Raw genomic sequence first — 26,682 nt, 5'->3', positions numbered from 1 at the left:
TTGCCTCAGCCTCCCAAAGTGTTGGGATTACAGGCGTGAGCCACCGTGCCTGGCCGTGTATTTCTTGATTTCTTGCTTTGAGTGCCAGTGGCCCAGCCACTTCCTCAGGTCAGGAGCCAAGAGACCATCCTGAATCCATCCCTCTCCCTCATTCCCACCTACCCATCCATCACCAGATCCCAGCGCCTAGTGCTCTTCCCTCCCATGCCCCAGCTTCTGCTGCGACTATGTCATCATTCCTTACCCATCATCTATCTTTGTCTTGCTCTCAACAATTACACGGCTTCACACTTCTCCCTTCTTAAACCCTCTATAGGCTGGCTGCTCAAAGGGTAGCAAAAGGATCAGCAGCTTTGAGAGTCTGTTAAAAATGCAGAACCTCAGGCTGCGACCCAGAGCTGTGGAATCAGAATCTGCATTTTAACAAAGTTGCCCACGTGTTTGACAAGTCCTGCTCTCGGAGGCTTACAGACTCCTTGGAACGGCATTCAGGGTTCCCCGCCCCCCCGCCACCAAAAACTTCTCCTACCTTGTCCACAGGTATGAATGCATGGTATTTGCCCTTTAAACACAGTTTCTTTTTCCTGGAACACCTTGTCTCGTGAGACTCCTGCTGAAGGTTAGATTTGAACATCGCCTCCTATGGGGTCCACTTCTTGCTCTGGAGCCCCATGTCCTCTGGACCCCTCTCTATCCTAGCTTCCGTTACACGGAAATGTTACACCTAAGACCTTGTCATTTTTAGCAACTATTTCTCCCACTAGCCAGTGAACGCCTTGAGACAAAGCCTGCATCTTACACACTTCCTTATCCTCAGTGCTCAGCACAAGTCAAATGTTTATTGAATGAGAGAAACAGCTTTTCCTCCATGGAGGCCCTTCCAAGTAGATTTGAAGTGGGTATTGCAAAGGGGCCATCCAAATGCCAGAGCCACAGTATGTTGGGACGGGGCAGTCAGAGAACATCTAGTTATCTAGTTTTTGTTTTTGTTTTTGTTTTTTTTCCAGACAGAGTCTCACTCCTGTCATCCAGGCTGGGTACAGTGGAACAATCTTAGCTCACTGCAGCCTTGACTTCCCTGGGCTCAGGTAATCCTCCCACCTCAGCCTCTTGAGTGTCTGGGACAATAGGCATGCACCACCACACCTGGCTGATTTTTTGTATTTTTAGTAGTTATGGGGTTTTGGCGTGTTGCTTAGGCTGGTCAAGAACTCCTGGGCTCAAACTATCTGCCCATCTTAGCCTCCCAAAATGCAGGGATTACAGGCATGAGCCACTGCACCTGGCTGGAAAATCTAGTTCAAATGCATTTGTTATTTATGAAGAAAGGCCCCAGAAGGAAAAGTGACTTAACTCCAGATTCCTCTGCTGGAGAGATGTAACCTGAGTCACTATTGATTCATGCTTTGCCCTTTCTCGAGCCAAGTGCCCTTAATTGTGATAAGCAGAGAAATAAAAATCAAAGTGAGTCACAGATGAATGAGCACATAATGGAGATTGTTTTGTGTTAAAGATGGGGTCTCACTATATTGCCCAGGCAGGTTTTGAACTCCTGGGCTCAAGCAATCCTCCTGCCTCAGTCTCCCAAGTAGCTAGGACTATAGCTGCACAATTTGTAAAGTTTGAAAACATGAGGCTGGGCATGGTGGCTCACACATGTAATCCTAGCACTTTGGGAGGCCAAGGCAGATGGATCACCCGAGGTTGGGAGTTCGAGACCAGCCTGACCAACATGGAGAAACCCTGTCTCTACTAAAAATACAAAATTAGCTGGGTGTGGTGGCGATGCCTGTAATCCCAGCTACTCGGGAGGCTGAGGCAGGAGAATCGCTTGAACCCAGGAGGTGGAGACTGTGGTGAGCCAAGATCGCACCATTGCACCCCAGCCTGGGCAACCAGAGTGAAACTCCGTCTCAAAAAAAAAAAAAAGGAAAAATATCTGAATCTATCTTCTTGCTTAGGAAATAATCGTAAGACCAGGAAGGATAAGGGTTAACTTATGGGAGCTGGGTGCAGCTGAAGAGTTTATGATGAAGTCAGGGTAGGCAAGGGGCTTCAGCTAAGCTGTTTGTTCTTAAGCTGGTGTGTGAAATATGAGTGATTTTTTTGTACATCTTTGCATACTTTAAAATTTTTAAATCTGAATCAGATCACACCTTGAATGGAATAGTTATCCCCAAAATTTAAAGTGAGTTAAGTTTTGCCCATGGTTTTGAGTTAACCAACTCTTGACCTTGTGGGTGTCCACACACAAATTTTTCTATAGTAAATGCAAACTTTCTGCATGGCAGACTTCCAGCTCTAGCAAGCAAGTTTCAGAGAGTGGGGGCATTCTAGAAAACAGAATCCTTACCTGATAGTGGAGCATAAATTGAACTAAGGCTGAGGTTGCATCTTAGCATACTGTCTAAAGAGGTCAAGTTTCATTTTGTAGGCAGCAACAACAACAAAAAAACCATTAAATTATCAAGAATGGGTTGACTTAATTTGCAATTTTAGGAAGGACAGGTCAGACGGGAAGCCAGCTGGCCTTTGCAGCAATCCAGGGAAATATTATTACCTGCTCAAAGTAAACTTAAAAAAACATGGTGGCTCACATCTGTAAACCCAGCACTTTGGGAGGCTGAGGTGGGAGGATTGCTTGAGCCTGGAAGGTTGAAAGCTGGAGTGAGCCAAGATCACACCACTGCTCTCCAGCCTGGGCAAGAGTGAGACTGTCTCAAAAAAAATATCTGTATATATAATATAATCAAATATGTCTGAACCCCTAGTTTTCCAACACATACATAAAGGAACACATGTTTTCTATTCTGGGTGCCCCTGTGCTTCAGACCAATATATTTTGCCCCCAATAGCCCCCAGCATCCCTAGTTGTGTGTGGGCACTGCAGCCTCGACCTCCTAGCCTCATGTGATCTGCCTGCCTTGGCCTCCAAAAGTGCGTGGATTACAGGCATGAACCACTGCAGCTGGCCACAGGCACGCTTTTTATGCGCCCATTTCATCTTGCAAATCAATCTGAACCACAAGTTTTTGGACTGAGAGCTTCTTGAGGAAATGTGGCTATCCAAAACAGTAATTTTAGCTAATGAGGTCCCAGGACCTTAAAGGGAAATGTAATTCTCCTTAAATCCATCAAGAACTAGGCAGAGAGCATGGGTTCAAGATCTTTTATTTTCAGAGCTTCCAACAGTTGGTTAGTAATGCTAGCTAAGCTGGTATAATCTGAAGGCCATCCCACCTTTCTCTTCAGGCACTCAACCAACAGAATCTCTTTCTTACGAACAAGATCATTAACCAGTTGGAATCTGTCTCAATGCGCGTGTAGGAAGAAGTCCTCTCCCCCACATTTTTCCCAACAAGATTGTTTTATAGCCAAATGTAACTCAAACCCATAACACAGCAACTAGCCATCTCCAGTATCACTTGATTCCCACCCCCCTACCCCAAGAATAGGAAGTTGAGGTAAGGGGAGAGACTGTCTCCTGTTTTAAGAAAAAACTGCCTACACCTCAATGAAGCCGTGATGGTAAGGAGGCTGGCACCAGAGGGCGGGGATGAGCAGGCACTGAAACAGGCCTCTCTAGAATCAATGAAGTCAGCCCCAGCTCCTTGGATGAGGTGCTCTTTTGAAATCCCCACGTCTATGGGGTTAGATAAGGGACAACCGGTGATGATTCATCATTCCCTGTCTCTCAAATTAAAACATGATAAACCCAGAAAGTTTTACCTTCAAAATCCACCAAGCTCCCTCCTGAGAAAATTCTATCCAGTCATGTCCATGCCAGCACCCACTCCCTTCTCCTAATGCCCAGGGCTTCCAGCCCCTCTCCTCACCCTTGGGTGGCCCATCCAACACTGATTTGATACTCTTTGACTCATAATATGACCATTTTTAAAAAATTAGAAAATAAAAGCTATCAAACAATATCACAGCAACATAAGGAAGACACTCAGTGGACATGCTCCTCCCCCATCCTGTGGAGCCCACCCAGCCCCACCCCCCTTCCCTGGGAAACCTACACTGCAACATTCCAGCACTGAGCCAGGGGTGGCCCTGGACGCTGCCTCAAGTGCTTTCCTGACTGTGGCTCTTATACCAGCCAATGTCATGGAACTGGGGTGAGGAAGAACAGGGCCACATCTCCCACCAAATTGATCTCAGTGGCCAGTGGTGGGTCTGGGAGATTTAGCTTATGTCAGGCAGCCAAGCCTGGGTCCAACGCTCTCACCAGGACCTCAGTTCTTGGCTTAAATAGCAGCAGCCCCAGTACCACAGCGCTTCCTGGGGGTAACAGAGCACCTAGCTTTCTGTCCCATAACTTATAACAGGTTTATATTTTCTTACCCCCTTCTTTTTCTTTTCTTTTTTTTTAATTAAAAGCCGAGGTAGTCCCTGGGATAATAAAACCCTACCTAGAATGGCAGTATTTCAACCTAATGAAGCAGTAAAGTAAGTCTTCAGGAGTTAGAAAAAAAATAAAATAAAGTGATTGATGAAGCTGAATAAATTAAAGGTATGGATTATCCCACAAAGACCTTTCCTTCCCAGGTTGTCTTTGCTATTTGGCCAGCAGCATTTCTGTCTGTGTAACTTCTCTACTCCCCTCCGTCTCCTCTCCCCTCATGAGATGGCTGGAGCCCGAAAAGACCCCGGCTGCTTCATCCCACCGTGGCTCAGAGCAGCTTGACGCGGTGCTCAGAACTGCATTGTGGCACAGTTCTGATATGGACGGAGGACGTCTAACAGGGACAGAAGAGGCGTAGCCAGCAGGATTCCCTGGGCTCCAACCTTGGGAGTGTGGGAGGTAGGTTTAAGGCATGGAAGTCCCAGGCCCCCTCTCCAAATGTCACACAGCTGGCCCCTTTGCTTAAGTTTTTCTGCAGCAAAGAGGGTAAAGGGGGACGGAGGGAAGCTCGGGCTGCTGCTGGGTGGTCCTGCCGCCCTCAGAGCTTCTTCAGACGACTGTACATCTCCCTCTTGCTCTTCTCCCCTGCCCAGGTCCGGCTCTTGGTGCGGAACTTCTTCAGGTCTTCTTTAAAGTCCTCATGGTGCATGGGCCGGTAGCTAGGGGGCTCACAGTAAGACTGAGGGGACAAGAGAGAATGAGGTTAGAGTACACCTGCCTCACACTCACAACCTGGTTTCCTCTCTGCCTAGGGTTACAAGGCTGAAAGCGGCCAGGCAGACCTGGGCGGCCAGTTCTACAGGGGCTTTCTTTGTGTTCAGCAGATACCCACCCCCTGGAAAGAAAGTCATGACCGCCAGATAGATCCATTAGTCTACCACTGGGGTAAGGGGAGGAGGGATGCTCTCCACAGTCCCAGTCTTACCTGGCATTTCATAAAGAACTCCTTGTATCCCCCCTTCAGGACATACAGCTCAGGGTAGTGGAGTTTGGGGTATTCATTACCCAGGCGATCTCTCTCTCTCACGTACCGGCACCTAGTCAGGGGAAGGAAGGCCAAAGTAGGGTTGGCTTTTCCAGCACAGAGCAACACCCAGGCAACGCAGTCAAAGTAGCAGTTGTGGTCTAAGTCCCCCTTATACACATCTTCCCAACTTTACATTTATTCTTAGAAACAATCAGTGCTAAGTTGCAAGTTCCTGGCCACATGAGCAGCATTCACAGCCAGTGCCAGTAGATGGTCTCTTCCCCAACTTTCCTTTCTCCAACAGTCCTAGCGTCTGAGTCCGGCCCAGCACCTTCACCACCAGTTTGTAGCAACAGTTTCACTATCTAAGCCAGCTTCCCCTTACTTTCTCCACCCCAGCCTTCTCTTCAGCTAGGCTCCCTCACTCACCTCCTTCTACATAAGTGGGCTTCTTTCTGTGCCTTTTAAGGAGGCTGAACTTGCTCCTGCCTCAGGGCCCTGTTTCTATCCTCTACCTGAACTGAACGGTCTTCAATATCCAGCCAATGGCTGCTTACTGCCTCGCCCTTGGTGAAAAAGCCCGAGGCCCCAAGTCCTTCAGAGGCCTACAGCTCATCACCCCTACTGCTGCTCTGCCCCTTGTTCATCCCACGTGAGTCCCTGCGGCCCCACTACTGTTTCTCCAGCCTGCCTGGGAGCTCCCACCACTGGCCTTATTTTGCTCTGAAGCACCTTTTTTTTGAGACAGAATCTCGCTCTGTCACCAGGCTGGAGTGCAAGGGCGTGATCTCAGGCTCACTGCAATCTCTGTCTCCCGGGTTCAAGCAGTTCTCCTGACTCAGCCTCCCGAACAGCTGGGACTACAGGCGCATGCCACCGCCCAGCTGATTTTTGTATGTTTAGTAGAGACGGGGCTTCACCATGTTGGCCAGGTGATCCTTGCGATCCATCTGCCTTGGCCTCCCAAAGTGTTGGGATTACAGGAGTGAACCACCGCGCCCAGTAACCTTTTTTTTTTGAGACGGAGTCTCACTCTGACGCCCAGGCTGTAGTGCACTGGCACAATCTCGGCTCACTGCAACCTCTGCCTCTTGGGTTCAAGGGATGCTACTGCCTCAGCCTCCAAAGTAGCTGGGATTACAGGTGTCCGCCACCACGCCTGGCTAATTTTTGTATTTTTAGTAGAGACAGGATTTCACCATGTTGGCCAGGCTGTTCTTGAACTCCTGTCCACTCTGAAATGTAAGTTCCATGAAGGCAGAGATTTTTGGTCTGTTTTGTTCACTGCTCTTCTCCCTCAATATCTAGAAAGGTATCTGGTACACAAGAGCCAAGAGTATCTGCTGATTTTCTCTTGAAGCTCAGTGGTTTGGGGCCTATGGTAGCTGCTCTAGTCATGAGGGATGGGCAGCAGCTTCCTCAGCAGGACGTAACTTAAACCATTTGCCTGTGGTTAAAACGAGTTCGGCTGGGCACGGTGGCTCATACCTGTAATTCCAGCACTTTGGGAGGCTGAGGCAGTGGATCACGAGGTCAGGAGTTCAAGACCAGCCTGGCCAAGATAGTGGAACCCCGTTTCTACTAAAAATACAAAAAATTAGCCGGGCGTGGTGACAGGCGCCTGTAATCCCAGCTACTTGGGAGGCTGAGGCAGGAGAATCGCTTGAACCCGGGAGGCGGAGGCTGCAGTGAGCCAAGATAGCGCCACTGCACTCCAGCCTGGGCGACAGGGCAAGATTCCGTCTCAAAAAACAAACAAACAAACAAACAAACAAACAAACACCACAGTTCACCTGTGATTCTCAAATCTTTCCTCAGTGGATTAACAGAAAGCCAGTGATGGTGAAACTCAAGTGGGGAACGAAGTGTAAGGGGTATCTGTAGATGGTAATATAAACATGCAGCTTGCAAATGCAGAATACAGAGATGGGGCGTTGTCTGTATATCCAGGTGAAGTTTTAATATGGTATAATAATGTCCTTTATATTAGAGGTTGTTAAAGAGGAAGATGGGGAAATGAGAGAATTGAGAGAATAGCATCTTTTGGGCTGGGCATGGTGGCTCACACCTGTAATCCAAGGACTTTGGGAGGCCAGGATTGCCTGAGCCCAGGAGTTTGAGACCAGCCTGGGCAACACAGTGAGACCCTGTCTCTACAAAAAATATAAAAATTAGCCAGGCATGGTGATGCATGTTTGTGGTGATGCATGTTTGTGGTCCTGGGAGGCTGAGGTGGGAGAATCACTTCAGCCTGGGAGGCAGAGGCTGCAGTAAGCTGTGCTCCTGCCACTGTACTCCAGCCTGGACAACAGAAACTGACCCTGTCTCAAAAATAAAAAAAAAAGAGAGAGAACAGCATCTTTTGTGGGTTTAAAAAAAATTTATATGTATGTGTATGTGTGTCTAGTTTATTTCAGGCCTGTAATCCCAGCACTTTGGGAAGCTGAGGCAGGTGGATCACTTGAGGTCAGGAGTTCGAGACCAGCCTGGCCAACACAGCGAAACCCTGTCTCTACTAAAAATAAAAACATTAGCTGGGCATGGTGGCATGCGCCTGTAGTCCCAGTTACTCAGGAGCCTGAGGCAGGAGAATTGCTTGAACCCGGGAGGTGGAGATTGCAGTCAGTCGAGATCGCACCACTGCACTCCAGTCTGGGTGACAGAGCAAGACTACATCTCAAAAAAAAAAAAATCTGGTGAGTGAATAATTCCATTCATGAATGACCATCCTTTGGAGACAGATGTTTGAAGGACTTATGACAGTCAAAAAGTGTCAAGTTCTACTGTAGTTGCCTGTGTGTGGAGCATGTACATACAAATGTGACAAAATGTTAACAATTAATAAAATCAGGTGAAGTATATGCAAGTACAACCTCTGTGTGTGTGTGTGTGTGTGTGTGTGACAGAGAGACAGAGTCTCACTCTGTCACCTAGGCTGAAGTACGGTGGCATGATCATGGCTCACTGCAGCCTCAACCTGCCAGGCTCAAACGATCCTCTCACCTCCTATTTTTCATAGAGGTGGGGTCCCGCTGTGTTACCGAGGTTGGTCTGAAACTTTAGCAAGTGATCCTCCCTTGAACCATCCTAGTTAAGCTGCACTCTCTGTCCCACCTCTCTGCCTGTCCTCCTGTTTTCTTAGCATTTATATGGATCCCCACTTGGATCTCTGCTGCAACAGGGTCCTTGTTGGTCCTGCTCGCTGTGGTATTTATACTGTACTGTGCTTTACTGTAGTTACATTTTTATTGTCAGAGCCTGATACATACCAGGCTTACAATCCTTTTAAAATGGACACAATGACTGATGGGCAGCTCTTTGCCCCCTTTTTTTCACCCTGAAATTGGTAATAATATCAAGTGTTTCAAAGCATCGTATCATATCAGGTCTTCACACTTTTCTGGCATTTGCATAAGGAATGGTTACTTTATACTTGAAGGAGGTCACATGAACAGTAGCCTCACAGGTCAGACTAAGGACAGTCGGGGAGACTGGAAGAGCCAAAGTTCACCTCAGGATAAAATTACATATGAAAATGGCTTGTTATGTGCAAGAGACTGCTTGATATGCTACAATATGCTCCAAGTGCAAGCCACAAACCACCATGTCCCACAAAAGCAACATGGAGCCTCTGCCCCAGAACCCAGTTCCATGCAGCACTCACATGCGGGGACCTCTCTCAGAAGAAAACTCGCAGTGAAATACAACAATGACACGCTTGCCATCAGTAGGTACAATGGGATTCTTCAGTAAGAAGTCTTCAACCTCTTCTTCCATGTGCAAGTTCACTGCACCCTATGAAGACAACAGAGACCCTTGGAACCTGCATGTTTCACACATGAAGTAATGATTCAGCAAGATGTAATGATTCATCAAAAATGATCTTTAAGTCCACAAGACCAGTTTGTGATTTTTTCAGTTTTTCCGGCTGAATAGCCCAGTAGACCATCTGGCACCTGTATCTCAATGGAGCTTTGAGGGTCCGTACACATTCGTCATACAGTAATGCACATGGGGACTGGAAATGGGCAATTCAAATATGACTATGGTACACTTTATAGGTAGTTTTATAAATGTGGGGATTTTCAAAAGCTACAAGACAATGGCAAACAGTAACATCGTATTTAACGTACCTCCTTACTATATTTAAACACTATTAATTGGGTAAAGCATTAAAATGGCAGGCCAGGTGCTGTGGCTCATGCCTGTAATCCTAGCACTTTGAGAGGCTGAGGTGGGCAGATTGCTCAGGAGTTCGAGAACAGCCCAGGCAACATGGTGAAACCCCGTCTTTACTAAAATAAAAATTTAAAAAAATTTAGCTGGGCGTGGCAGCGTGCGCCTGTAGTTCCAGCTACTTGGAAGGCTGAGGCAGGAGAATTGCTTGAACCCAGGAGGCAGAGGTTGCGGTGATCCGAGATCATGCCATTGCACTCCAGCCTGGCGACAGAGCGAGACTCTGTCTCCAAAAAAAAAAAAAAAAGATTAAAATGGCAAAATCAGTTCCTTTATTCTTGGGAACGTGTGTCCCAACACGCCCCTCAATCAGGCAGCCTGCTGAACAATCAACTTTGGAGGCATCACTGAGCCTGGCACAGACACCGGGACATGTTGCCAGAGATGGGCTTCTTCTCGTCAGGAGCCCTGGGGTGCTCAGACATTGGTACCCAAGCCTCTTAAATGCTACGAAACCCATTCTGGTCCCCTTGAATGACTTAAACATCAGTGGGTACCTCCTACAGGTGCCCTTGATAATGATGGTATGAGGGACAAACATGAAGAGTAACTGTCGCACAAGGTGGTAGAGAGTATTGCAGACAAGGGAACATTCGTTAAGAGCACCCGGAATCAAATGCCTTCCACGCTCACTGCATTGTTTCAAAATTCTAACAACTAGCATATGAGCTAAGCGGCCAGGTGTCACTGTCCTCCCCACTTTAAAACCACAGATCCTGTTTAGGGCTCCTTCTACAGCAAGTCTCAGGAATCCATACCTTGATGTGGCCTCCCTCATATTCATATGGGTATCGACAGTCAATGATAACAAACTCTTTAATGAGGTTGGCAAACTTGCCATTCAAAACAGATGCCATCTGTTGAGAGAAAACCAAGGAGAATCAACTTTGACCATGAGGAAAAACTAGATTCAAGTACCTGATGTGTGGTAGGTTCCAAAAGGATGGACTTACAATTTCTGGAGAGATGTATTTTAAATCCTGATGTTTCCCAGCAACTGTATGAAACAGGTAACCCTTAAAAAGAAAAAAAGATACTTAGAGAATCTGAAAGCCCATATAAATTCACACTCACATTGTTTGTCTGGCTGGTAGGAGGCACCTTTTAAAAAACAAACATTAACGGCCGGGCGCAGTGGCTCACACCTGTAATCTCAGCACTTTGGGAGGCCGAGGCTGGTGGATAACCTGAGGTCAGGAGTTCGAGACGAGCCTGGCCAACATGGTGAAACCCCATCTCTGCTAAAAATACAAAAATTAGCCAGGCGTGGTGGCACGCACCTGTAGTCCCAGCTACTCGGAAGGCTAGAGCGGGAAAATTGCTTGAACCCGGGAGGCGGAGGTTGCAGTGAGCTGAGATTGCACCACTGCACTCCAGTCTCAGTGACAAGAGCGAGACTCCGTCTCAAAAAACCAACCAACAAACAAGCAAACAATTAGTTAGTACACACTAGTTACTCTTCTAGTTACTTCATTAACATCTTGATATTTAATTTTCACACAAACCAATAAGGTATATTATCCCCGTTTTGAGCACCGTATTCAAGGTTACCTAGCTAGTAAGGCATATTTAAATAAAGAAATCTCAGGTAACCTCATTTTCCTCCTGCTTTCGTCAAGAATCCACATGTCAGTAGTTAGAGACTGTGAACAGCACTTAAACATAGATTTCACTCATTTACTGAGCACCTGCTATGTCCAGCATGGTGCGAGGCACTGGGGATAGGAAAAAAAGAGACCTAGCCTAGCCTTGAGGAGGAAGATGTGCACATTAGCCATTACTCATTAGGGCGACTGGCTGAGTCAAGAGTTCATCTATCCCCATGCAGAGGCCCATTAAGACAAACATAACCAGGCCTCAATTCAAGTCGAAAAATCCTCTGAGTGTGATGGTGCATGCCTGTAGTCCCATCTACTTGGGAGGCTGAGGCAGGGGGAGCACTTGAGGCCAGAAGTTCGAGGCTACAGTGTACTATGATAGCATGGGCGAATAGCCACTGCACTACAGCCTGAGCAACATAGTAAGACCACATCTCTCCCCGCCAACTAAGAGAAGGTTCCAAAACTGAGGATGCAGCTGGGTCTTTGCTTGTTCTCTTCATTCTCCTTGTTCCTTCGAAACCCATTTAGGCTGAAATATCAACGGCCCAAGCCCATACGTTTCCCAACCCCCTAGCCAAGACAAACCCTTTTACTTCTCACGGAGTGCTGTTTATGTTTACACCTCACTGAAATTTATTTCAGTCTACCATGTGGTACATGTAGTTCATGTCTTACCTCTCCAACCACATGCTAAATTCTTTGAGGGAAGGAACTGAGTCTCATTTTGGAATTTCTGCCTAACACATAAGTGCTTCAATAAATGTTAACTAAATTAATGAATAAAACATTGATCTGGGCCGGGTGCGGTGGCTCAAGCCTGTAATCCCAGCACTTTGGGAGGCCGAGACGGGCAGATCACGAGGTCAGGAGATCGAGACCATCCTGGCTAACACGGTGAAACCCCGTCTCTACTAAAGAAAAATACAAAAAACTAGCCGGGAGAGGTGGCGGGCGCCTGTAGTCCCAGCTACTCGGGAGACTGAGGCAGGAGAATGGCGTAAACCCGGGAGGCAGAGCTTGCAGTGAGATGAGATCCAGGCACTGCACTCCAGCCTGGGCGACACAGCGAGACTCCATCTCAAAACAAACAAACAAACAAACAAACAAAAAAACAAAAAAAAACCACATTGATCTGGTAACTTTCAAGTCAAAATGTGATTAAAGAAGCTGCTACTGACACATTCCCTGTCCTAGCCTTATATTTTACTGCAGCCAAGCCTTCATGTAGCGTATCAGGCTATTAGAAGATCTTCCTCTAGACTTTCTAGAGGTCCTTTTCCCTCAGTGGCCAAGCTTCTCTGAACAATGGAGAAATTCAGTCTCAATACTGGACCTTCTAAGATAACCTTTCAACATGCAGACTTGTAGTGAGGCTACAGATTTATTTCTGCTTTATACTATCCTGCTAATTACTGTTTTTTTTTTTTTTTTTTTTTTGAGACGGAGTCTGGCTCTGTCACCCAGGCTGGAGTGCAGTGGCCGGATCTCAGCTCACTGCAAGCTCCGCCTCCCAGGTTCACGCCATTCTCCTGCCTCAGTCTCCCGAGTAGCTGGGACTACAGGTGCCCGCCACCTCGCCCGGCTAGTTTTTTGTATTTTTTAGTAGAGACGGGGTTTCACCGTGTTAGCCAGGATGGTCTCGATCTCCTGACCTCGTGATCCACCTGTCTCGGCCTCCCAAAGTGCTGGGATTACAGGCTTGAGCCACTGCGCCCGGCCTAATTACTATTTTTATAGTAACACAGTTCCCAGAAAGCCTGGTCTTCAGGTTATAATCAAGGTGGTTGGTGGACAGCTCCCCACCTAAAACTGCCCATCAGGAATAGCAAGATCTACAGTCTCAGAAACCAACATATACCTGATCATGAAAACTAAGTTTGCTTCCCCACCTTTAACATTCTTTAACTGTGTCCTTTTGGAGGCACGCCAGGAACCACCCTGGGGAGGGAGACAGGCTGAGTGGGGTTCTAAATACCCACACTCACTCCTACACTTGCCAGAGCAGCTCTGCTTGCAATTACCTTGGAGAAGTCTCCTATAAGGTCCCTTGGGTCATTGTCCAAAATGTTTTCAATGGTTCCTTTGGGGGAAGATGCCGGGGATAAAGACTGATGAAGCGTCTGTAATGAATCAAAGGTAGAGAATGAGACAAGGGTTCTGAATGGAACTTCTGAAAACATTCACTTGGAGCATGTCTCGAGGAGACTGAAATGTTAATGCCTACATTTAGTAAGAAGTTTTTATTTTATTGAATCTGGAGTGAACAAAAATGAATGTGGGTTATTGACTAGGTCTCCTATTATTCCAGTGTCTAACTGAATTGCTCTGAAACTAAATTATCCTTCCTTTTTTTTTTTTTTTTTAAAAGGGGGGGGCCAGGTGGTTAGGCTGGGTGCGATGGCTCATGCTTGTAATCCCAGCACTTTGGGAGGCCCAGGTGGGTTAATCACTTGAGCCCCGGAGTTCCAGACCAGCCTCGGCAAGGCAGGTGAATCGCTTGAGCCCAGGAGTTCCAGACCAGATCACACAGCAAGACCCTGTCTACACACACACACACACACACACACACACACACACACACACACACAAGCTGGGCATGGTGGTGCGTGCCTATAGTCCCAGCTACTTGGGAGGCTGAAGTGGGAGGATCACCTGAGGCTGGGGAGGTCAAGACTACAGCGAGTGGTGATGGTGCCACTGCACTCCAGCCTGGGTGACAGAGGGAAACTATCTCCAAAAAAAGAGAAAGAAACAAGGGGGGTTAAAACTAGGACTAAGTGGCCGGGCGCGGTGGCTCAAGCCTGTAACCCCAGCACTTTGGGAGGCCGAGACGGGTGGATCACGAGGTCAGGAGATCAAGACCATCCTGGCTAACATGGTGAAACCCCGTCTCTACTAAAAAAATACAAAAACTAGCCATGTGGTGGTGGCGGGCCTGTAGTCCCAGCTACTCGGGAGGCTGGAGGTGCAGGAGAATGGCATGAACTCCAGGAGGCTGAGCTTGCAGTGAGCTGAGACGGGCCACTGCACTCCAGCCTGGTGATGTGAGATGCAGACCTCGCCTGCACTACGGCCGGGCGCTGTGGCTCAAGCCTGCAATCCCAGCACTTTGGGAGGCCGACGGCGGATCCCGAGGTCGTGAGATCGAGACCATCCTGGTGGCACGGTGAAACCCCCGCCTCTACTAAACACAAAACCAGCTGGGCGAGGGCGGCGGGTCGAACCAGCCATCGGGAGGCTGAGGCAGGAGATCGGCATAACCCGGAGGCGGAGCTTGCAGGAGCTTTCGAGATCCGCCACCGCACTCCAGCCCGTGATGGAGCGACCCGCCTCAAAAAAAAAAATAATAAGTGTAAATTAAAAAAAACAAAACTAGGACTAAGTTTAGAAAAGTATGTCTTGGCTTTTTTTTTTTAAGATGTCTCATTGTCACCCAGGCTGGAGTGCAGTGGCATGATCTTGGCTCACTGTAACCTCCGCCTCCCAGGTTCAAGCGATTCTCTTGCCACAGCCTCTGGAGCAGCTAGGACTACAGGTGCGCACCACCATGCCTGGCTAATTTTTGTATTTTTAGTAGAGACAGAGTTTCACCATGTTGGCCAGATGGTCTTGAATTCCTGGCCTCAGGTGATCTGCTTGCCTTGTCCTCCCAAAGTGCTGGGATTATAGGTGTGAGTCACCGCGCCTGGCCTATGTCTTAGCTTTATTCAATGAGAAGAGGAAGCCAGCTGTTAAAGGGATAATTTGAGCAAAAGGACAATATGTGCAATACACAGAACCACATCAAATGTTTTAATCCATGAATTCCTAATTATTATTGAAAAACAACTATAAGTCTTGCTTTCAACTTTGGAAGATGCTTGGTAGGGCATTATTTGGAAACTGGCAAATAGAGCTCCAATATTCATCCTGCCTTTCCCAAGGGTAACCACAGTGTTTGATGAGTGTAAGTTTCTCTTTATAGAGATATTCTAGCTAATTAATGAGGAAAGAACATAAAAACTGCAGTATCATCTTTCTGAAACCCTAGTGAAATGAAGTAAAAAATCTGGGCAGCAATCACCAATGGCTGCCCGGCACATTATACCTCCTGATCAAAGTAGACAAAATCACCTATGTGATATTCTTGCCAAACAAATAAAACTGGAATTCAATCCATCCTTTCCAGAGTTAGGTTTTTAAGGCAATATAGGGGATGGAAGACAATGTCTGAAGACCCCACAGGACTGTGGGAACCTTTGCAGGACAAATAACTTGAGCTCTTCAACAAATAAAAATATGCAAGAGGGAAACAGATGGAGCACTGAAATCTGAAGAGTAAGAAGGCCTATTGACCAACTACAGTGTATAGACTTTATTTGGATCCAGATTTTAACAAACTATAAAAGTGCTTAGGAGACAACTGGGGAAAACTGAACCCAGACTGGATATTTGACATTTGATAATAAGAAATTTAGCTCTGCTGGGCGTGGTAGCTTACACCTGTAATCCCAGCACTTTGGGAGGCCAAGGGGAGAGGATCACTTGATGTCAGGGGTTCAAGACCAGCCTGGCCAACATGGTGAAACCTGTCTCTACTAAAAATATAAAAAATTAGCCAGGCATGGTGGTGGGCGACTGTAGTCCCAGCTACTTAGGAGACTGAGGTGGGAGAATTGCTGAAACCTGAGAGGCGGAGGTTGCAGTGAGCGGAGATCGAGCCATGGCACTCCAGCCTGGGTGACAGAGTGAGACTCGGTCTCAAAAAAAAAAAAAAAAAAAAAAAAAGAAACAAACCAGAAATTTAGCCCTGTATATGTTTCTATGAGAAAAACACCCCACAAACTCAAAGTATTTTTCTTATTCCCTCACCCAACAACAGCAGAAGACAGAGACTTCTGTTACCCCCCGATATGAGGGGATTTCTCCCTACCAGCAAGCAAGCAAGCAGTTTTGCAGTGGATAATAGCTGGGTGTTGTCCAATTCAATTCTGACACTATCTACCTGGAGAGTGTCAGATCAGGAAGTTTAGGGCCCAGTTCTCAAAACCGCACCACCCTTCAGACACCAGTTGGGCCTCTGGAACTTCTGATCTACGACCACCAGCTTTAAGTAGGGGTTCCCATGATCCCTTCTTTGGGTTTAATTTGCCAGAAGTGGCTCATAGAACTCAAGAAAACACATTTACCAGTTTATTATGAAGGATATTCAAAGGATACAGAAGAAGAGATGCATAGGGTAAGGTATGGGAGAAGGGACATGGAGCTGCCACACTCTCCTTGGGTGCCCCAACCTTCAGGAACCTCCATGTGTTCAGCTATCCAGAAGCTCTCTGAACCCTATCCTTTCAAGGTTTTATGGAGGCTTCATTACACAGAAATGATTGATTAAACCACTGGCCATGAGTGATCAACTTGACCTTTAGCCCCTCTCCTCTCCCGAGAGATTGGAGTATGGGGCTGAAAGTTCCAACCTCTAATCATGTCTCTGTCTTTCCATTGACCAGTCCCATCCTGAAGCTATCAATCATCAGCATACAAAAAGATATGACCTTGGATATTCCAAGGATTTTAGGAGTTATATGACAGGAGAAGGGGAGGAAGACTAAACATATGTTTCGTAATATCACAGGTATGATAACTGTATTCAAGCAATGCTTGACATATTCTCCACAATGAAATTTAAAATACTTTATATTTAAAATACTTTAAATTTAAAATATTTTTAAAAATTAAAATATATGAAAATAAACCAAAACATGAGGGCCAACATATATACATAATAATTATTAACAGTATTGTTTTATCCAAGAAAAGTTTTACAAATATGGAAATAAAAAGGTCAATCTCTATTATGATAAAAGAAAATGAATATTCTGGCCAGGCGCAGTGGCTCACACCTCTAATCCCAACACTTTGGGAGGCCAAGGAGGATATATCATCTGAGGTCAGGAGTTCAAGACCAGCCTGGCCAATTTGGTGAAACCCTGCCTCTACTAAAAATACCAAAAAATTAGCCAGGTGTGGCAGCGGGCACCTGTAATCCCAGCTACTCAGGAGGCTGAGACAGAGAATTGCTTGAACCGGGGAGGCGGAGGTTGCAGTGAGCCAAGATCCTGCCACTGCACTCCAGCGTGTCTCAAAAAGAAAGAAAAAGAAAATGAAACCTTTTTTTTTTTTGAGATGGAGTCTCACTCTATCACCCAGGCTAGAGTGCAGTGGCATGATCTCTGCTCACTGCAACCTCCGCCTCCCAGGTTCAAGCGATTCTCCTGCCTTAGCCTCCTGAGCAGCTGGGATTATAGGCGCACACCACCACGCCCAGCTATTTTTTGTATTTTCAGTAGAGACGGGGTTTCACCATATTGGCCAGGCTGGTCTGGAACTCCTGACCTCGTGATCCACCTGCCTTGTGCTCCCCAAGTGCTGGGATTACAGGCGTGAACCACCGCACTCGGCCTGAATATTCTTAAATATTGATAGATACTGTCTGACATGTATACAATGTAAAGTTTCATAAATGCTCTTGCCCTTATAACCCAGAATTTCATTTTTAATTAGAAATAAAAGGAAAATCAGGGGAAGGGAAATTCTAAATGTCCAGAAGATTAGATTTATTCAATTATTATTATTATTATTATTTTTTTTTTTTTTTTTTGAGACGGAGTCTCGCTCTGTCGCCCAGGCTGGAGTGCAGTGGCGCGATCCCGGCTCACTGCAAGTTCCCCCGCCTCCTGGGTTCACGCCATTCTCCTGCCTCAGCCTCCCTAGAAGCTGGGACTACAGGCACCCGCCACCTCGCCCGGCTAACTTTTTTGTATTTTTAGTAGAGACGGGGTTTCACAGTGTTCGCCAGGATGGTCTTCCTGACTCCTGATCCGCTGCTCTTCCAGTGTTGATTGTTTGAGTTTAACGCCACCGCCTATTCCACTATTTATAGTATATACTTGAAAGTTGAGGCCGGGCGCTGCGGCTCAAGCCTGTAACCTTAAGCACTTTTGGGAGGCCGGTAGACGGGTGGACTCTCACTGTTTATGTCAGGAGACCGAGACCATCCTGGCTACCACGTGAAACCCCATCTCTACTAAAAATACAAAAACTAGCCGGCGCAGGTGGGCGGAAGCTCTGTAGTCCCAGAAGCACTCCCGGGAGGCTGGAGGCAGGAGGTTCTGGCGGAACCCGGAGGCGGAGCTTGCAGGTGAGCTGGAGATCCCGCCACCGCACTCCAGCCTGGGCTACAGAGCAAAAACTCCGCCTCAAAAAAAAAAAAAAAAAAAAAAAAGAAAGTGAAACACTATCAGCCAGGTGCACTGGCCCGTGTCTGTGGTCCCAGATACTTAGGAGCCTGAGGTGGGAGGACTGCTTGAGCCCAGGAGTTCAAGCCCAGCCTGGGCAACACAGTAAGGCCTCTTTCCTACAAAAAATTTTTTAAAAGATTTTTTAAATTACCTGGGCATGGTGTGGTGCATGTCTGTAGTCCCAGCTGCTGGGGGGCTGAGGCGGGAGGAGTGCTTGAGCCCATGGAGGCTGTACTGAGCTGTGATTGTGCTACTGCACTCCAGCCTGAGCGACAGCACTAGACCCTGTGCCCCCCACAAACAGAAAGAACAAAAACCAAACAACTCTCCCCAAACAAAAATACTATGCAGCTATTAAAATATTCTTTTAGAACAATACTTTAAAGAGAAAATGTTCATAAAGCATTAATAACAAAAGCAGATACGATAAGGCAGTAGGCCTAAATGTTTTCTTAGCTGTCATCTCTCTAACCTTTTAAAACTGCAATTTACTTAAACCTTTTCATGCCACAGAAAACACAGGCAGTTCACCATTTTATAATGCTTAATACCAAACCTCAATATAAGGACAGTGTAATGAAGGAAAAACATACAAATAAACCAGTGTTTTGTGTGTCTAGCCACGGAATAAACAGAATAACATAAAGGACCATAGGACTTAGGCCCAGACAACTATCACACTAGTTCACCCATGCCAGGCGCTATGTCTAACACCTATAATCCCGGCACTTTGGGAGGCCAAGGTGGGAGGATCGCCTGAGCCCAGGAGTTTCAGACCAGCCTGTGCAACATGGCGAAAGCCTGTCTCTACAAAAAATACAAAAATTAGCTGGGTTTGGTGGCACACACCTATAGTACCAGCTGCTTGAGAGGCTGAGGTGGGAGGATTGCTTGAGCCTGGGAGGTGAAGAGTGCAGTGAGCTGAGATCATGCCACTGCACTCTAGCCTGGGTGACAGAGACCCTGTCTCAGAAACAGAAAACAACAAAACAGCCCATACAACTATGACCAATGCAATGAATTAACTTGAAGAATTAGACAGACAGACCTTTGTAAAAATCAAGTATTTAATAGGCCATGATAGGTCTGGATTAAAAGGAAATAAAATATCTACAACAAATGATAATAAAAACATTTCAGGTCAAAAGTTATGAGACAAATCTAAAGCAGTGGGAAATTCATAGATTCAAATAGGTTTATCCAGAAATAAGAAAATTAAAAACAAACGAGTTAACCATTCAACTCATGAAGCTGGAGACAGCAACACAACAAGCCTGCTCTCCTTAGGCAAAGGACAGCCTACTGAGGCAGAAGACTTTTCAACAATAATCATTCTACTACAGTCAACACAGAAACAATTATGGCCAACAGCAAGCGGGGGCCTCCACCTTTGCCCAGCTGTCATACAGTGCCCCAGTCACCACTCTACTGGGATGGAATGAACTTCTGCTCCCTCCCAGCAATAATGAGACAAGTCCCCACCCAAGATGTCAATGGAGTTTGTGCTGGGGAACCCGGACTTCCACCCACACCTTTCTTGCAGTATCAGAGGAGGCCTGCTAAAACGTAAGATTTACATAGACCCGAGACTCACAAATATACAGGAGACAATGGAAAAATCACTGGTCATACCAAGAACCACAAAAATCTCAACTTGAATAGGAAAAGACAATCAACTGATACCAATGGATCATCTTAAAACTGCTTCAACAGGCAATTATGAACATACTCAAAGCAACTGAAAAACCAACATGAAAATAGCCAAGTATCGGTCAGGCGTGGTGGCTTACACTTGTAATCCCAGTGCTTTGGGGAGCCAAGGCAGGAGGATCACTCGAGGCTAGGAGTTCAAGACCAGCCTGAGCAACATAGCTAGATCCCATCTCTGTTAAAAGAAACACACACACACACACAAAACCCCAGCAAAACTTACCTAAGAAAATAAATGAACCACTAAGTGGAAGTTTTTAGAACTGAAAAATACATTATCTGTGCTAGAGCAAAAAGGAACCTAGGAAACTAACCTCATGGGCCTTCTCTGGACTAGTTGACTCTTTGGGATTGGCCCCAGACATGCTCTTCCTCCTCTTTGTATTTCCAGGTGGAGACTCCTCTTGAGATCGTTCTGGTCTCTTCAACACTGACCGAGTGCTGGAGCTACACAGGGAAGGGGAGTCAAACAGCTTGCATCGGTTGTCCTTACAGGAAAAAAAAAAGACAGACCCATCTTTCATTATAACCTGTTCACTTGAATGGTAAGACAAATAAACCATTCTAAATTAGCAAACAGGCACTGCTGATTCATTTAGTCCTAGCAACTCTCATAGGGCCTGGCACATAGCAGGCACTGAGCACTTAGTGCTCAATGAATATATACTCAGCTGACATTATATACAGACGAGTAAAACATCCTTTGCCCTCACAAAAACTGTCTAAATAATCCTGCGTCAAGAAGTGTGACCTTCCAGTCAGGAACACATTTTTGGCTTGCCTATCTTCCCCTCCATTTTATTACTTGCACCTTGCTTAAGCAGCTCAATGGGTTTAAATACCCCACCTAAATCCAGAAAAGATGCACCGTAGCCAGGTTATAATAAAAATGGGGGCATGATCGGTTAAGGTATAGTTAAGATGGTAAATTTGGAGGGAGTGGGGATGGGCTAGTAGCAAACGCCTTTCGAAATTGTGTTCAAAGTCTTTTTTTCTACTGGTCTTTTAAAGACTAATTTCCCAGGTTGGGCGTGGTGGCTCATGCCTGTAATCCCAACACAGTGGATCACTTGAGGTCAGAAGTTCAATACCAGCCTGGCCAACATGAAGAAACCAAAAATACAAAAAAATTAGCCAGGTATGGTGGTGCTTGCCTTTAATCCCAGCTACCCAGGAGGCTGAGGCATGAGAATCACTTGAAGCCAGGAGGTGGAGGTTGCAGTGAGCTAAGATTGCACCATTGCACTCCAGCCTGGGTGACAGAGCAAGACTGTCTCAAAAAAAAATAAACAAAGACGAATTTTCCAGAGTCCAAGGGAAGCCAACCTGACCAGTGGTAGAGAGAATCAGCTCTCTAAACGCATCTCAGCCTATTCTCGACTCCATGTGTCTTGGCCTGGCTTTTCCTTCTGCACAGAATGTCCTTTCACATCTCAGTAAACCATTCATTTTCAAGTTGATGCTAACATTTTTTTTTCTTTTTTTTTTACACGGAGTCTTGCTCTGTCGCCCAGGCTGGAGTGCAGTGGCGCGATCTGGGCTCACTGCAAGCCCTACCTCTCGGGCTCACGACATTCTCCTGCCTCAGCCTCCCGAGTAGCTGGGACTACAGACACCCGCCACCATGCCCAGCTAATTTTTTTTTTTTTGTATTTTTAGTAGAGATGGGGTTTCACTGTGTTACTCAGGATGGTCTCGATCTCCTGACCTCGTGATCCGCATGCCTCGGCCTCCCAAAGTGCTGGGATTACAGGCGCGAGCCATTGCGCCTGGCCGATGGTAACATTTCAATGTCACTTTTTTGAAATCTTCCTGATAGTCCCCAATGGAACAGATCACTCCCACATCCGCTCCCAGAGACCAGGGATTTTCTCCCTCTTTTGTCTGAGTTTATTTACCATTACGGCTCCCAGCAATGGTTAGTTTGTAACAACCATTTGTGGAAGAAATTTCCCCACTATTAAGAGCTTACAAGCCAATGCTTATGATTTTAAAATCAGATCTATAAAACTAATAGCCACTTCCAAAGTGTTCTCACATTTTATGTAATTGTATGCCTATCAAAATGACCTGGTAAATTTACTCATAACATGTGTACTGGGTTAACATATTTTCTCAAAAGTTATGCACATGAATGTATTATAATCCGTAAGTGATCTCAAAATTGTAGCTTGGCTGGGTGCAGTGGCTCATGCCTGTAAACCCAGCACTTTGGGAGGCAGGTGGATGGATCACCTGAGGTCAAGAGTTTGAGACCAGCCTGGCCAACATAGCGAAACCTGATCTCTACTAAAAATACCAAAAAAATTAGCCGGGAGTGGTGGCGTAAGCCTGTGGTCCCAGCTACTCAGGAGGCTGAGGCAGGAGAATCACTCGAACCCAGGAGGCAGAGGTTGCAGCAGGTCACGATTGCACCACTGCACTGAACTCCAGCCTGGGCAACAGGAGACTCTGTCTCAAAAACAAAACAAAACAAACAAACAAAAAAACTGTAGCTCATTTGTTCCATAATTATAGTTCAGGTTATTGATAATTAAAAAATATGAACTTATCAATTTAGATGTGTACCTAAGGGTGTGTATCTCTGAATATACAGGTGTATATACCTGTGTAGGAACATTCTTGCTTCTAACTTTGAAAGTATCCCTATGATGAAAACACGAATCTAGTGTGTGTGTGTGTGTGTGTATATATATGTTACTTTGAATATATATACACACATACACTATAGATTCTGTATCTACACTATGCTTTCTGTTTGAAAGTATCCCTATGATGGAAACACAAATCTATACTGTGTTTGTGTATATGTGTGTGTGTGTCTGTGTGAGTATATATGTGTGTGTGTGTATATATATATATATATAAAAAGTAAATTATTTTTAAAATTGAAAATATCTACCTGAAAATACCCAGCCTCAGGTAGGTATTTTCAATTTAAAAAAAAAAAATCCAGCCAGGCACAGTGGCTGTAATCCCAGCACTTTGGGAGGTTGAGGTGGACAGATCACCTGAGGTCAGGAGTTCGAGACTAAAAATACAAAAATTAGCTGGGTGTGGTGGCAGGCACCTGTAATCCCAGCTACTCGGGAGGCTGAGACAGGAGAATCACTTGCACCTGGGAGGCAGAGGTTGCAGTGAGCCAAGATTGTGCCATTGCACTCCAGACTAGGCAACAAGAATGAGACTCCGTCTTAAATAAAACAAAACAAAACAACAACAACAAAAAAACCCTGTGAGTTACTGTTGCTTGTCTAATTTTATGCTAGGTTCTGTGGAATATGAATGAGAATAACCTAGGCCGGGCGCGGTGGCTCAAGCCTGTAATCCCAGCACTTTGGGAGGCCGAGACGGGCGGATCACGAGGTCAGGAGATCGAGACCATCCTGGCTAACACGGTGAAACCCCGTCTCTACTAAAAATACAAAAAATTAGCCGGGCGTGGTGGTGAGCGCCTGTAGTCCCAGCTACTCGGAGGCTGAGGCGGGAGAATGGCGTGAACCCAGGAGGCGGAGCTTGCAGTGAGCCGAGATCGCGCCACCGCACTCCAGCCTGGGAGACACAGCGAGACTCCGTCTCAAAAAAAAAAAGAGAATAACCTAAAAAAAGTAAAGTCTTCAGGCTAAAGGCTTCAGATAGGCTTTTTTCAAACTGACTAGATGGTAAAAGCCAGGAATGACCATGGTCCCGCCTAACCCACACTCCTTATAGATCAGGAGACATGCAGAGAGATATCATCACTAAAGGTTTGTAGGTAGCCAAACTGAGGCCTAAAACCCAGATCCCCAAATCCTATCATTCATTTCAATCTTTGGCTATACTCAACTAAGGACTACTCTGTCCAGTGCCCCAATCACTCAGGGCTTCCTCCAGACACACTAAAACAACTCACAAGGTTTGTAGTTCTCATGACGAGAGGAGCTGTCCAGAGGCTTGCCATGCACGAGGGGGTCTCCTCCTCATTCTAAAAAAACAGAAAAATTGATTTTAAAAAGATCCTGTAGAGACTAACATTAGTTTAAATGCTTTAGGTGTGTTTCTCCCTGAAGAATACCAGATAGGCCTGCATGGGAAGTATCCTTAATGTACCATCCTATACCATTCTGATTTCATGTTTCTTGCATAGAAACTGCATATAGACTGATTTCATATTTCTTGCATATAAGACTGTTAGTTAGCTCCTTCAGGGTAAGAAGGATCATATGTCTTCTTTTGATACCCCCATCCCCCAACCCAAAGGATTTAATAAGGCTAGTAGCCCTATTATTAAATGAATTATCACCACATGAACAAAAGTATCGGCTAAGCAAGCCCCGGGGAATTGCTGTTGCTGTTCTTTTTCACATCACATGACTTCTCCAGAGGTAATTAGTAGAATGGATAGGAACACACACACACACGCACACACATACACGGTACCTTCAGATTCTCTCCGTCGAGAAGGTCCACGAAGCCATCATCCTCATCAGACAAAGTGGCTGTCACAGGTGATTGGGGTGTAAAAAGAGGAATGAAATTCCCTCGTTCACTGCTATCTCTTTCATTTGAGGAAAGCTGTAAGACAAAATTCACGGATTAATAATAAATGAGAGCTCTGGTCCACTTTGATTTCCTTGAATGGGTCACTAGTTTCTATGATGAAAACATACTATGTTATACTTGTTACACTAAGTAATATTTTAGCAATTACTGATTATAGGAAAATGTATCCCAAGATTATAAATGATTTGATGTCCACACACAGCCCTGAGTAGTCAGTAGCCTTCACAGAGAACTCTTGCCAGAAGCAATTCACCTTATAATGGGTACTAGAGATAGCCTCTTGTGAAGAACAAGGTTTCTCTTATTAGGAGGTTGCATCAGTGAACACCGATCAGCATTAAGGACTGTGACAGTATGAGAATCTGCTGAAATGAGTTAGGGCAAGCAGATGCAAATCTCTATTGAGAGCATAAAATGGCCTAGAGAACGCACTTACATATAACTTCAGTTCTGACAGGGGGGAATAAAAGGTAACTTCCTTCTATAAAATCTATCCTCGTTCTTTAGACTCGGGATTTAAATGCTGCTCAGTTTTTAAATGAGGAATTACTGTGTGCCAGATACTACAACATAATCTTTACACATATAATCTAATAGAAGCCTCACAATATACTAGCTAATTGTGAGGCTAGTAATCCTTTCCTTTTCCTTTAGCAAATCAGGAAACTCATGCTTAAGAGAGGTTACCAAGATTATACACCTCATGTGTTTGACTCCAAAATCCAAACTCTTCTCACTACACTATCTCCCTAGGAGACAACCATTCCCAGAATTAAAATGGCGGTACCTCATTAGCCAGCCTATAGTCATATATTTTTTTGGGAAACCTCTAAACATGGACTATAGAAAATTTAGAAAAACTGCTCATAAATCCACACCTGGAGATAAATCCTACTAGTAGAAACACTGCTAATACTGAATTCTTTATTTTCTAGGCACTTTCAAATTCAGAAAAAAAGCTTAGAGTTTTTTCACAGTAGCAGGGTAGTCCCAATGTTATGCCCTACAAGTAATCCTTAAAATCCGAATCTCTTTGGGGTATGAATCTGTTGTAAATTAGGTGGCCCTCCTTCGAGTTTCTGAGTGGATCATGCACTAAGGAATCCTCTCTGCAGCTGGCCTATTCTGGTTCTGGCATTAGCTTTGCTTCACAATATAAAAGAAGTTCTGGGCAGTCTCTAGTCCTCCCCAAGTGCACCTGACCACATTCTGGGAAATGGCAAATTTTTTTAGCCAGCTGAGCCTAGGAGTAGATAACTTTATTATGGGGAAGTACCTTTATCACGAAAGCTCACACTATATCACACCAACTTTTGTGAGGTAGGTTCTGGGATCCCTAGGTGCAGATATGATACAGGCTCTAGTCACTAAGCACACACCAAATATATTGTTTCTGATATCCAACTCTTAAAGCGTTACTGTGTACTTGGGAATTTAGAGATTGCTTATTGAGACAGGAATTCATTGTCCAGGCTGGAGTACAGTGGTCTGATCATAGCTCACTGCAGCCTCGAATTCTTGGGCTCAAGCAATCCTCCCACTTCAGCCTCCCAGTAATTGGGACTATAGGAACAAGCCACCACACTCTGCTTATTTTTTAACTTTGTACAGATAGGGTCTCATTATGTTACCTAGGCTGGTCTTGAACTCCTCCTGACCTCAGGTAATCCTCCCACCTTGGCCTCCCAAAGTGCTGGGATTACAGCCATGAGCCACGGCACCCAGCCAGAGATCATTAAATCCTGGTTTCCCACTTAGGTATATCCTTTGGTAAATCATCCAAACCTCTCTAGTGGTACTTTCCTAATCTGTTCAAGTGGGTTAACTCCACTTACTTCACAAGACGAGAACATATAAAAGTGCTTTGTGCAAATAATAGACAGAGTAGCAACACTGGCTGAACCTCAGAACACAAACCAGATTGGAAAGGTGTATTTTCAG

At 45.6% G+C, this 26,682-nt stretch overlaps 1 protein-coding gene across 4 annotated transcripts in view; it reads right to left on the bottom strand.

The window, feature by feature from the left end:
* Window positions 1-3,155: 3,155 nt before the first annotated feature.
* CDC25A (cell division cycle 25A) overlaps window positions 3,156-26,682 on the bottom strand; it is a 33,000-nt gene continuing 9,473 nt past the window's right edge. For all 4 annotated transcript variants that reach the window (XM_003894491.5, XM_003894492.5, XM_009200874.4 and 1 more), the window contains 9 exons: window positions 24,619-24,753; window positions 24,092-24,163; window positions 20,514-20,687; window positions 13,234-13,332; window positions 10,565-10,627; window positions 10,370-10,468; window positions 9,040-9,170; window positions 5,334-5,445; window positions 3,156-5,087 (listed from right to left, as the gene is read on the bottom strand). In XM_003894491.5, coding sequence (XP_003894540.1) covers window positions 4,947-5,087; window positions 5,334-5,445; window positions 9,040-9,170; window positions 10,370-10,468; window positions 10,565-10,627; window positions 13,234-13,332; window positions 20,514-20,687; window positions 24,092-24,163; window positions 24,619-24,753 — 1,026 coding nt within the window. In that variant the 3' untranslated portion in view covers window positions 3,156-4,946. The remainder of the gene's footprint in view (window positions 5,088-5,333; window positions 5,446-9,039; window positions 9,171-10,369; window positions 10,469-10,564; window positions 10,628-13,233; window positions 13,333-20,513; window positions 20,688-24,091; window positions 24,164-24,618; window positions 24,754-26,682) is intronic.

This window comes from Papio anubis, chromosome 2 (genome assembly GCF_008728515.1).
Source record: "Papio anubis isolate 15944 chromosome 2, Panubis1.0, whole genome shotgun sequence".
NCBI classification, from domain to species: Eukaryota; Metazoa; Chordata; class Mammalia; order Primates; family Cercopithecidae; genus Papio; species Papio anubis.
This window is presented reverse-complemented; position numbering and strand designations above follow the sequence as displayed.